This window comes from Phocoena sinus, chromosome 10 (assembly GCF_008692025.1).
Source record: "Phocoena sinus isolate mPhoSin1 chromosome 10, mPhoSin1.pri, whole genome shotgun sequence".
Taxonomy (NCBI): Eukaryota; Metazoa; Chordata; class Mammalia; order Artiodactyla; family Phocoenidae; genus Phocoena; species Phocoena sinus.
In genome coordinates, this window is record NC_045772.1 from 17,411,324 (window position 1) to 17,425,046 (window position 13,723).

At 36.8% G+C, this 13,723-nt stretch overlaps 1 protein-coding gene across 4 annotated transcripts in view; it reads left to right on the forward strand.

Moving 5' to 3' along the window:
• The window catches only part of SLC41A2 (solute carrier family 41 member 2), a 228,154-nt gene that overhangs the window by 97,296 nt on the left and 117,135 nt on the right, over positions 1 to 13,723 (forward strand). For all 4 annotated transcript variants that reach the window (XM_032646805.1, XM_032646806.1, XM_032646807.1 and 1 more), the window contains exons 9-10: positions 1,113 to 1,244; positions 2,288 to 2,436. In XM_032646805.1, the coding sequence (XP_032502696.1) occupies positions 1,113 to 1,244; positions 2,288 to 2,436 (281 nt within the window). The remainder of the gene's footprint in view (positions 1 to 1,112; positions 1,245 to 2,287; positions 2,437 to 13,723) is intronic.

Consider the following 13,723-nt stretch of genomic DNA (forward strand, 5'->3'; position numbering starts at 1 on the left):
CTGGTGCAAGGCATGGGATGGGATTTGGGATTCTCTTGCACTAGTCTCAATCTTAGGCAGTTCCTATGCACTTGGTCCACAGAGGTGAGGCCTTCTCAGTGTTTCTTAAGACCAATCAATTACTCAGATTGGTCTTAAGCAGGAAGATTTCCTTCCACTTCTCCAGCAGTAGACAGCTTTTGCTTCTACTCTTCCTCCAGTGGCAGTTGATCTTTGCCTGGGGTCGGGTAGCTGGAGTGTTTTCTTCATCACCTCAAGCAGCTTTTGTTTCATATGAGAGAGGGAGTCAGAAATGGATGTGATTTCTTGCTGTGTGCCACCAAGGTCGGCTCTCTCAAGTGTTCTGTCCTACCTCAGTCTGTCTCACAAGTGCCCAGGGGAGGCTTGCAGAAATAGTTGACCCGTGAATGTAGACTCCCCTTGTGTCTGGGGTTCCCAGGTGTTCTAGATGGTTATGTTAGCTCACACTCAGCATTAAAGAATTTGAAATTTTCAGTTGTTTCCTTCCTACTTGCTTTTATGACTACTACCTCTTCCTCCCCATAATCTGTCAAAGGAGAAAGAGTTTGGGTGTCCTAACTTACCTTGGGGGCACTTACCACCCTTTGGAATTCATTTCACTTCTAGGCATCAGCTCCCCTTCCTCTGAGTATATGAGAAGATAATCTAGGTTAAAAGATGACTTTCTTGAGTAATTTTTTCAGTGTCTTATACCCATTTCTTTAGTAACCTGAGAGACATGTATCAAGCCTTGTCTATTTGAATAAATCTAGCTTGTTTTCCTTGTCATTAAGATGATAAACATGAAATATCTTGTTACCTCATTTTATATCTTGGTTGTGATAGTAATTTTTAAAAATTACTTACTCTGCTTTCAGACCAAACAGTGAGTTAGAATTGAAAAAATAATGAATGAGTCTTTCACAGCAGTGATTTTATGTCTTTGGAATATCTACCTCAGCATTTAATAAATCAACATTTCAGAAGAATTCTTTGTTTGTTTGTTTTCTTGGCCCAGGATGTGACATAAAGAGGCTTGTATTCAGTTGAATGTATGCACATTATTTAAAATATGAAGATAACTACCTTGTTTGTTTTTCCTTATGTTTCAGGTATTGGTGGTAATTTGGTAGCCATTCAGGCTAGCAGGATTTCTACTTACCTCCATTTACACAGCATTCCAGGAGAACTGCCCGATGAACCCAAAGGTTGTTACTACCCATTTAGAACTTTTTTTGGTCCAGGTAGGTGCTTGTGGATTCTTGCATATTTTATTTCAGGAACTATTGCTCTCTATGAGTATAGGCAGGCAACATTTGTTGAATACATATTTTGTTTGTGAATATTGCATAGTTTTCCATTTCTGAGAGCTAAATAGATTTAGAGCTAAATAAATACTAGAATAGATTTTGTTCACTAGATCTCAGTGAACAACAACAAAAAAACAATTTGGATCAATTCTGTAGTTGCTAAGGAGCTTTATATAGTTTTTTTCTTTTCTCTTTCTCTGGGATATCTTGTTTTAGGAGTCAGGAAAGAGGAACCTTGTGCATATAAGAAAGCACTGTTAGGTGATTTAGGGTGACAGATATACCATCTGTCTTTTGTATATTAATCTTTTGGACCTTTCTAAATGTAGGCATTTGATCCCAAACAAGCAGAATGAGAGGGGATAACCTCAGTTACAAGGACATTATTATGTCCCAGGCATATGATATCCAAAAAACTAAACCACAATTTTAAATTCTTGACAATTTTTTTTTTTCTGATGAAAATAAATGTAATGTAACAAATGTAACTTTTGAATGAGGATCAGAAATGCCCAGTCTTTTAATTGCAGTGAAAGAATTCTAAAGGAAAAATAAAATTAAAACATTTCATAACCAAAGGTCCTCTATTAGAAGATCATGAGATGTCATTTAGTCATTAAAATGGTCAATAAAAAGGAATTAAATGATGTACGGAAAAAAAACCACATTTCAGTACTTTAAGAACTTCATATTTTTTCTTTTGTCTTTCCTCTGTTTTTATAATAGATATTATAGTTTGACCAGTGTTCTTCATAGCATGTTTTTATCAACCACCTTTTATTTAATTAATATATAACATATAGGGAGAATTTTTAAAAATTAAGTGAATTGTAAATAGTTAAAATTTATTTTTAGCAACTGAATTTTATGTGATTCTATGCACTATAGTAACTAGAAGTAATCCTCAAATTTTAACAACTGTGACCTATTATTCACCAAAATATGATTTTAACAACTTGTACATTTTTATATTACAGGAGTAAATAATAAATCTGCTCAAGTTCTACTGCTTTTAGTGATACCTGGGCATTTAATTTTCCTCTACACTATTCATTTGATGAAAAGTGGTCACACTTCTTTAACTATAATCTTCGTAGTAGTATACTTATTTGCTGCTGTGTTACAGGTAAGAGTTGAAACCTCTTGCAATCTCTTTTATGCTCAGATTGATGTAAAAGTGTAACTGTAAATCTAAAGGCATAAGAAATATTTTAACATTTCAAAAATCAGCTGAATGCCTTCATATTGATTTGATCTTCTTAAAACCAATAACTTTTAATATGATTTGATCAATAGAACCGTTGAATTTCCTGTTTCCTAGATTCTGTGTCTTCCCTTTTATTTGTTCTCTTCTTTTGTATGAACACATCTTCAGATAAATTCCTGAGAAAGACTGCTGCATAGGAGAAAAATTTTTGAGTCTTTGCATTTTGTAAAATGCTTTTACATGAATAGCTTGACTGGATATAGAATTGTTTCTTTTAGAATGTTGAAGGCATTGCTTCCTTGCTTTTTAACTTCTCCTACTACCATTGAAAAGAACAACACATGCCATTCTCACTGCTGATCTCATGGTACAGAACTACTTTTATCTTTCTAGAAGCTTCTAGAAAGAAAATCTTCTCTTTTTCCCTATTGTTCTTAAATTTCTTCTGGTATTTATCTATAAGTTTTAAAGTAATATGCCTAAATTTCTAGTTCATGATTAATCTTCTTTAGACTTTTGCTAATAAAAGTTGAGGGTTTGGGGGCTGTTATAATGCCACATCTTTCCCATATGGTTATATAACAGTTTTTGGTTAAATTAGTAGTCAATGTTTCTATTATTGGGTCTATCTAAACATTGTTTACTATAGAGCCAGATAATGTATTATATTTCATTTTTGTATATTTTACTTTTCTTTGGGTTAATAATCACATCTTTTTCCATTTGCCTCATTTTCCATAAACCCATCCTAATTTTTTTTCCAACTGTTGCAGCTTTATTTTGGCTTCTTAGCCATGGCTTCTTGCTAAGCTCTGTAGGATTTGGTACCTCCTACAGTGAGAAATCCTAATTTAAGAGATGCATTCAAATAATTCTTTGAAAAGATAACATTTGAATTTGGCCTTCAGGGGGTTTGTAGGAGTGGAGATGGAGGTTAAGTATGTGGAAAGAAACTGCATTGATGATAATGATGTTAATGAAATTAACTGACATTTACTGTGTTTCCTGTATGACCAGCATTGTTCTAAGTGCTTTACATGTACAGATTTACTTCATTCTCACAAATACTCTCTGAGATTTGTCCTCCTGGTATAAACCAGTGATTTTTAAAGTGAAGTACGTGCAAAACAATGCATTGTGTACAGAAAGAGAAGATTAAAACTTCTATTTATATATGTCTACCTCATTTGTTTAAAATGTCTATTTTCTCCTATTTTTATGATCGCTTTACAATAAACATTAGCACAGTGTTACGTAAGTATACTCATTTATATTGAAAGGGCTGCATAAGCTAAAACTTTTGGAGGTTACTGAGTAAAAGCATAGAGATGAGAAAGCACAGAGCTTATGCCAGAAAGAGCAAGTAATTCATACAGAGGATATAACTAAAAGAAGAGAAGATGAGATTAAGAAGGTAGATTAGGGCCAATGTAGAAAGGCTTTAAATGCCAGGCAGGGGAGACAAGAATCCGCTCATAAAATAACAAAAACCCTTATGACTTAATTGATATTTTTAACTTTTCTATAATGCTTTATAGCACCCAAGATTTTGTTAAAAGTCACTTATCAATTCATTCATTCATTCATTCAATAAACCTTCATTCTACTAGGTGCGGGGATGGGTTTTAAATCCCAGGATGAATAAATTCAGACCCTATCCTCAAGGACTCATAGCCTGGAGGGAAGACTACTACATGAACAAATAACTATATTATATTGTAATAGAATATAAACGCTGGGAATAGCTACGCGTAATTTGCTGTCAGAGCTTGGCAGAAAAAGCAGCTAATTCCACCTCGGGAGTTATATTTTTCTACTATTCAGTAGGGACAACAGTTACTTCAAATGCATTTTTACTACTGGCTATCTTTATTGCTACATATGATATGGTCATTTATTATAATTTATGTTCTCCATGTGTGTAAGTATTACGAAAAAGATGCATTCCTCAATCCTATGGGAAATATTTAAGAGACTATTCTTTGGTCTGTTTGTAAGCATGCCATTTTTAGAGCAAGTTCCTATTTGTAACTTTACCTCTTCACTTCATGGATGGATTTGATGTTTATGTTTATGGTTCTGTGCCAACATACTATCATGCATCATTTCTCTTAAGTTCATGAAGGATATAAGAAATTATTCTGAATTCATAAAAATATTAGATTTCATCCTTATGCTCACAGTATTCCTATATGTCTTGTTAACCTCTGACCCAAATTCTGACCAGCAAAGTTTGAAAAACTAGAGTTGAGGAGAGTAATTATTAATCTCTCTGTGTCTCAGTTACCTCCTCTATAAAGTGGGAGGGATACAGACAGTTCGACTTAACGATTTTTCAACTTTATGATGTGCAAAAGTGATAGTGCATTCAGTAGCAACCGTACTTCGAATTTTGAATTTTGATCGTTTCCTGGGCTAGTGATATTCGGTATGATGCTCTCTTATGATGCTGGGCAGTGGCAGCGAGCCACAGCTCCCAGTCAGCCACGTGCTCATGAGGGCAACCAACGGATAAACCGATCCACTTAAGACCATTCTGTACCCAGCCATTCTGTTTTTAACTTTCAGTACAGGATTCAGTAAACGACATGAGCTATTCAGCACTTTATTATAAAATAGGTTTTGTGTTAGATGGTTTTGCCCATCTAGCTGTAGGATAATGTTAGTGTTCTGAGCAAGTTTAAGGCAGGCTAGGCTGAGCTACAATATTCAGTAGGGTAGTTGTATTAAGTGCATATTCGACTTACAGTATTTGCAGCTTATCATGGTTTTTGGGGATGTAACCTCATCATAAGTCAAGGAAGATCTATAGTATTACCTACCTCATAGTCACTTTTGAGGATTAAATGAATTAATTACACAAAGCTTGCTTCATAGTAGATGCTATATGCGTGTTAGCTGACACTATTGTTGTTGTTGTTTTAACATGGAATTGTAAATGGTGAGCCATTAATCTCTGAATAACAGTTGGATTTTTAAAAAATTTTATAGTATTGACTGAATTTTCTTATGTGTCTTTTACAACTTTCATTTTTATGGGTTTTAGTTTTTATTTTCTCCCTAAGAATCAGATAATCTGCCAGAGTAGATCTTTGTTTTTGCACCTGACATTGTGCATTATTTCAATGCAATAGCTTAGAATCAGATTGTAAATTGTCAAATCAAATCTTCATGCTCTGACACTAACATATATAACGCATACATGAGCACACACATTCACACATCTCTTCAGAGACTGAGGTTGAGATAAAAAATCTTGACCTTTCCCTGCCTACTTCACTCAGTCCAAAGATGGACAGAATAGATAAGTACTTTTTTTTTTAAGACTTTTTTCTTTTTGATGTGGATCATTTTTTAAAGTCTTTATTGAATTTGTTACAATATTGCTTCTGTTTTATGTTTTTTGGGGGTTTTTTTGGCCGTGAGGCATGTGGGATCTTAGTTTTCTGACAAGGGATCGACCCGCACCCTCAGCATTGGAAGACGAAGTCTCAACCACTGGACTGCCAGGGAAGTCCCTAAATATGTACTTTTTAAAGACAAAGACTCCTTCACCACTTAAGACTCATCTTTTAATATCCTTTACTTGACTGACTTCCTTTTTGGATATGGATTAAATTTATATTCAAAACCTTGGTTTAAGTCCCAGCCCTTATTCAAATATTTCAGTCCACACCAGTCTTCCCATCACTAGACTCTATATTTTGATTGAATATTATATAGTAAAATTTTCTAATGCCTGTTTAATTTCTCTCCGCCTAGATTCCTACCTCCTTGAGGGGAGAGACCAAGACTTTTTTCTTTTGGTATTCTCCACGAGACATGATAGAGTCGTTGTTTTTTGAATTCTTGATATTTCACTCTCTTCCCAGACTAACGTTCTTTAAGGAAATTTCCCCACACCACCTAATTTCCCCAACCAACTGAATGAAGGAAATCCATTTGAAAGAAACTTTATATTGAATTTATTATAATGACATCGTGACAGTTCTTTGCAGTATTTTTGCATTTACTCAGATGTGATCTTCCTGGAAGCCTTTCTTGAATACCTAATTTGGTGCCTTTATTCTCTGTTCCCATGGTACCTTGTGAATACCATTATCCTAGCTTTTCTACTTCACATTAACATAATCTGTTCCTGTGTCTGTCTCACCCATTCTAGAGAAGGGGTCTTTGTTTTACACATTTTTTTTAATCTCTAGCACCCAGCCCCATTCCTAGTGCTCAATTAGTATTTGTTAAACTGAATGAGTGTACCTTGCTAGCTCTGTCACCCCCTTCAGGAAGAGGAAAGTTTACAACTGTATTTAGGTACTAGAAATTCCAGAAAAACTGAAAAATCTGAATTTTCTTTTCTTGCTCAAATTTTCTCTCTTTCACTGACCTAGGTATTTAAAATTAAAAAAAAGAAAGAAAGAAAATAAAAGGCAATGAAAAGTAAAACACAAAATACCACAAATTGTATCAGGGTTCAGTCAAAATTACAAGGATTTACTGAAATGTTTAGAGATGACATGACTTGATATCCAGGGAAAGTGCAAGGTTGGCTTTAGATAAAGGGAATTGGAAATGAATTGAAAATTGATGAAGCTGAAGGATGGAATGTGAGACTGCTGTGGGGATAATGTGTAGTATTCTGTGTACTTTTGTGTATGTTTGAATTTTTACATAGTAAGGAGTTTTTTAAATTAAGGTTTTTCATAGCATTTTTTTTGCGGTACGCGGGCCTCTCACTGTTGTGGCCTCTCCTGTTGCGGAGCACAGGCTCCGGACGCGCAGGCTCAGCGGCCATGGCTCACGGGCCCAGGCGCTCTGCGGCATGTGGGATCCTCCCGGACCAGGGCACGAACCCGCGTCCCCTGCATCGGCAGGCGGACTCTCAACCACGGCACCACGAGGGAAGCCCTTTCAGAGCATATTGACTTCCTAATTTTGGTCCTGTAGCTGACTATTTCTTACTTAAAGTGAAAAGTAAGAAGTAAACGAGTTTGAAATTGTTTGAGACTTACAATAGTCGAGTTCATGTCTTGTTCATCTTAAGTGCACACTGACTCCATTTTTTGAAGCTATTTTTTAAATTTAAAAATCTACTTACATGTCACACATTTCATTGTTTAGGTATTTATTATGTGTCTTGAAATTAGAAGGAACCTAACAAATGTGTTTTTGTTATGTGTCATTAAGTCCACTGAACCACAGTCAGTAGGTGTGATGGATTATACTCTTACTCTTGTTCCTGCCCGGTGCTCAAGAGCAGTCAGAGTAGTTGGAATATGTCAAGGCTGGAGTAATGTGCAAAAGGCATCCATATTTAGTACACCACCAACCACACTGCATTTTAAGGGTTTTTTTTTTCAACATTAAGGATGGGTCAGCACCAAGCTGACCATGCTGATTACCCATTCTTCCTTCTGTGCCATCAGTCAGCATTTGTGAGACTGCTAGCTGTGGCTAAGGGTACAGTCACTGGCTTTAGAACAGAATTTTTCATCTGTGTCAACAAATTAGCCCACTGAACCCACAACTTTGATTTCACAGAGCCAGAGTATACTTTCTTCTACAAACTTAGAGATGATTGGGTTCTTTCTCTCTAAGCAGTCATTTCCTCTGCCTTCACGTCTTTCTTATTCAGATGCTCTATTGACTGCTCAAAACCTGTTAATTTGTGATATCAAAAGCGTAATAAGGAATTCCAGGCTGTGATGGACCATGTTTGGCCTTCCTTCTAAGATGTACAGAAGGGGCTTCCCTGGTGGCGCAGTGGTTGAGAGTCCACCTGCCGATGCAGGGGACACGGGTTCGTGCCCCGGTCCGGGAAGATCCCACATGCCGTGGAGCGGCTGGGCCCGTGAGCCATGGCCGCTGAGCCTGCGCGTCTGGAGCCTGTGCTCCGCAACGAGAGAGGCCACAACAGTGAGAGGCCCGTGTACCGGAAAAAAAGTAAAATGTACAGAAGGGAATTTTGATATCTTCCTCAGGGTTTTCTGTTTCTAATTCTTTTATTTGCCTTATTCCCTGCAGTTTTTTTCAAGGACATAGTACCTGGACCGCATAATAAACCTGAGAAGGTACAATGATAGCTATCCATCAAATAAGCAGACTGATGATCTCTTGAGCAAAGAAGGAACAGCAGTACATTGTCGTTCATTTCCCTACTTAATTTAAACCCTCTACTAGTCTCCTTTGTGTTTGAATTGCTAAATATGCTTCCTTTGTCTGTGAAGAGATAAAAGCTTAAACTTTGGATGACATAACCTACAAAAGGCAAAAAGATAGGCACGTATGGAGTATATTAATTTTTTTTCTGCTATAAAATATTTCAGTGGGAAAGAAAAATGAGACTTTTCTAGCCCTAGAGGCCTACTAAATTCCAACAGTGTTTGTTAATATAATTCATAAAGAATGACTCAAAAACACTTCTAAATGAAAATTTTAATTCCCTCTTTTAGGCACTGATTGTTTCATATAGAAAATTAGGTTACTAAGAACTTTTCTAAACTTCTATCCGCACCAAATTCCATGGGAAATTCATGTGAAAGCTTGTGGAAAACCTGGCTGTCTCTGTTTTTTAATTGGGAGAGACAAAGTGGTTCCCTTAAATGGTGGAATGACAAATTCTCATTTCGTAAAATTAAAAATATAAATATCGGGATTTTGTCAACTGTATAGTGCACATTATCTTGCTAGTCACTGTACAAAAGAAATAGAAGATATTGTCCCTGCCCTTTAGGATCTTCTCTTGGCTGTGGGAGATGAGACTTAAATGCAAAAAATAATTAGAGAGGAGCCTAAATAAGACTTACCTCCTTATAACAGTAAGTTGTAAGCATCTTCCTGTGTAACTTCAGAATCACACTTTGTGCTTATGCCTGGATTTCCTTGTTTAAAAGTGCTTTAATAGGTTTTTTTTTTTTTTGGAGGGGAGGATCAGAATATATACTGTAGCTGATGAGAAACTTGAATTAATATCAATAAATATGAAACTGCTCTTAGCAAAACAGTAATACTTATATTTCTTACTAATATAATTTTGAAAGCAGAAGTCTCCTTAGTTTTTATTACTGCCTTTCAGTAGGCAGTGTTTGTTTTTTCATTTTATACTTATGTGCAAATTGCACCATCTTGACATTTCCCAACAAGTTCGTGTTCTTAAGAAAAATTATTGTCAGCAAAGCCCAAGCCGAACTTAAATGAGCAAATGAGTGACCCTCATAATAAAATTAATAATCTGGATATTGAATATGAATTTCCTAAGAAGTGTTTCTGTTTTATAAATAATAGTTCGTGGTTGTTTCGAAACCTATGCTTGTACCATGAACACACCCACAGCACAAATAGTGCAAATTAAGAGCAAACAGCTTCCATTTCTCATCTAGTAGAACATGCTTGGGGCAGAAATATGGTCCGTGTACTTGCTAACAGAAGCACTGGCAACATCTTAGTTCTGAAGTCACATTCACATGACTCAGTGTCATTGTTTTAACTACAAAGACATACAAATAAATGTTTTCACAGAAGAAAAATATTTATAAGCCTTATAAATCATCACATACAAAGGACAAAGTGGAAGAGAGGGAAGATAAGATCCCATATGCAGAACATTGTAGAAAGATCACAGAGCTCTTTAGAGGCAGAGCTGAGTCTGAATTTCTGCTCTGCTGCTTATTTTGTGGCTTCAGTCAAGTTTCCTAACATCTCTGGCCTTATTTTTTTCCCTACCTCAGAGGATAGTAATGAGAACTAAGCTAATGTATATAAAGTACTTGGTAGAGTTGCTGGAACGTAAAAAGTTTCCAGTAATGGTAGTAGCTGCAGTTTATCATCATTATTGTTGTAGACATTATTTTTATCTTCCTTTCATTTTTGGAGCTGGTTATTCAGTGCGCTAAGGCCTTTTTCATCTCCTCACCCTTCACCTTCCTTTTGACCCCTGTTCTTTACTGCAGGACTCTTTTTCCTGCTCTTCTCATGAGTGCCCTAAGCTTCAGATACCACCCTTTCATTGCTAACTCCCAAACTGATATCTCCAGTCTGGCTTCCTATTCTGCATCTCCAGTTAAATGTTGAAATGTTGTTTCAAATTTAACATGTCCAAAACTAATTTATTTCTCTCATAATCTTTCCCACATCAGTAGGGGTGGTGGACAAGAAGCCACAAGTGCACAGAGAACTAGGCCAGGCTTAGGTACACAAAGATCCCCTAAATCTCTCAGCCCTCAGCTCCTGACCCTGTAAAGTTCCTCCAGGATGGGGAGAGCCTTGCTCACATAAGACTTTATATCTCATGTGTATTGCTGGTGTCCAAATCCTGCCCATCTCAGTCATTGCCATTACCTTGTTACTGGTGAGTCCAGGCAGTGTAATAGGAAGACTCCTAGATATTTCTGGGTTCTAAGTCTGGTCCCTTCCTAAGTCCCTAACTTTGTCTAAGTCACAGCCCTGCTCTGTGGCTTGGTTTCCTCACTTATAACACAAGGGTGAAGATACTAACACTAAGGTAACCATATAATTTTAGTCCAAACCAGGACACTTTCGAGAATGAAAGGGAGCTGTTAATAATTATGATTAGAGTCACAAGCATACCATGACTATCTGGGGCAAACCAGGAAGTAGAGTGGCCCTAGCTATCACTCAGATCCCTTCCTGCATTTCTAATAGTTGACTTTGTGAATTCCCACTCCTACAGTAAGGATGATTTGTTACAAAGCATTGTTGTACATAATTAATAATGTATATGCTAATATTAACATTATTTGGCAACTAAAACAGTCTAATATTAAAATCTGTAATTGCTGCTAAGGTAATATTAAGTTAAATTGGCTTTTATGGGTTAGCCAGAGAACCCAGGCAATACATAAAATGTTATTTTCCTTAAAAATTGTATTTCAAGTCCAAATAGCTAATTTTGAATTAGTCTTTTTAAGTTAGAAGCTATCTATTTTTACATTTGTTCAGCCTAAAACAGTCTCTTTCAGGTTCCTGGGTGCACTCTGTGTTCTCATATCTCTGTATTTTACCTAGAAGTCTGATTTGCCTCTTTCTGCCATAATTTGACTTCTGTTATTTTATAGTGTTCAGCTTTATCTCCTCTTGATCTGCAACTTTTGAGAGGAAAAGAGTACTGGCTCTCTTATATTAAAAGCCGGCTTATCTCCTTATCACCTAAATTGTTCATTCTGAAAATTTTCTGTCTCTGACAGATCCCTTCTTGAGGTTTGGTGTTCTGAGCCACTTTTTCAATACATATATTTAAGAGTTTCCAAAATGGTAATAGCAAATATTTATATAGCATTTATTCTGAGCCATGCACCGTTCTAGGTACTTTACATGTATGAACTCACTGAGTACTTAACACAGCCCAATGAGGTAAGTTATACTATTAGTTCCCACTTACACATGAGGCACTCGACCTGGAGAGAAGTTGAGTAGCTGGTCCAAGTCCACTCAGCAAGACGGAGTCCTGATCCAGTCTACACTCCTAACCACTTGTGTTTTACAAGAACAAGTTTGACATTTTGTTTTGCTCCTAGGGAGGGTCATAGTTTTCAGGATGGCAGTTCTTGGAGGCTTAAAGCTGCCTCTTCTCTCTGGTTTCATTAGATCTTCATATTTCTTCCAGCCAGGTGTTTTGCCTCCAAATTGCATTCGTTCCACAGAGTTTATATGGAATCTGTGCCTACTGAAGTCAAGTAGGAGTCCAGTCAAGGACGTGAATAGGTCCTGAGAGAAGGACTAAGTGCTACGGAAGTTCAGTAGTGGGAGAGTATATTTCTAGGGAGGGAGGGGACCTTTATAATGGATAAAATTTTGTTTTGTGGAATCCACAGAAAATGCCACTTCAGCAAAAAGGAAGTAGCATTAAGTAACTGAGAAGACTCAGGGTATTTACAGAAATACTAAGAAAATTTCTGGAGCATAGGGTTTATGAAAGGGAGTGATAGAAAATAAGGTTGAAAACTACAGATTGTGACAAGATCATGAAGGGTCTTGCAGACCAGACTGAAGAATTCATTTTATTCTATAGAACGATGATTTTCAACATTTTTCCCACTCCCAACAAACTTGAGAGACCTGACACATTCCTCTGATGCAGTTCATATAATGTGGAAGGGCTTGAGCTTTGATTTCCACCACTCACTGCCACCACTCACTGCCTGTGTCACCTTGATCAAGGTAATCTCTCATCTGTTTTCTCAGCTGTAAAAAGAGGCTAAGAATAGACCTGCTTTGTGGGTTGTTATAAGGATGAAATGAGATAATGCATGTAAGGTGCTATTATTGTCTCATCATTTTAATGTCATCATCTCTAATAGCTGTGGATTACTGGGGCAGTGAGTCTCTTAGGGTATCACTGAGTGGATCAGATCCTGTGGAATCTGGCACTGAGTCTCTACCATGATTCTAATACTCGACTCAATCTTTGGAGTCATTCTTCTATGTAAGGAAAATGTAGCCATATGGTGGTAATGTGGCCACAAGTGGAATCCCAGGATACCCACCCAATAGCTGAGCAAGTTAATTGGCTTAGCCTTGGGCAAGTTACTTGATTCCTTGGGGGGTCTTATTGTTCTTGCCTGTAAAATGAGGATAATGATTCCTCTTTGCACAGCAGGTATAATACCTGGCACATAGTAGGCCCCTATTAAATGGTGTGGTTATGTCTTTTCTTTTATTACGACATTGAGTCAAATCCTATTCCCAGATGGCATCTCAAAGGAAAGAGCTAAGCGACCAGGAGATTTTAACAGGTTGCCTGACTTCACTCACATTTTTTCCTCATTTCTCAGGATTTAAGTCCACCAGATTCCAACAGGAAAGTAAGGATCTCTTTATTCTTTCTGTGACTGTTCTGCCTCTGTCTCTTAATTGGTTTCTGTCTGTCAGCTTGGGTTGAATGGAAAGTGTGAAGAGAATGATAAAGGAAATGTAAAGGGAGGACCTACAGTTCTAAGAATTTTTTTTCTAGTTGTAAAAATAGCTACTTTAACTTTGGGAGTTGATTAATATGGTGAAGGAAGGAAGTTGAAACAGGTGATTTTTTGAGATTCCTTTTTAGCCTTGGGATTGCCTTTTTGTGATACAATAGTGTGTTATGCTATTATAGCTTAGGTTGTAGGGTCTTAAAATTGATACACTTTCCTAAATCCGTATTTATGATTAATTCTCTGGACAGGTATGATTGGGCTCCAGGCCAGTAAGCACAGAA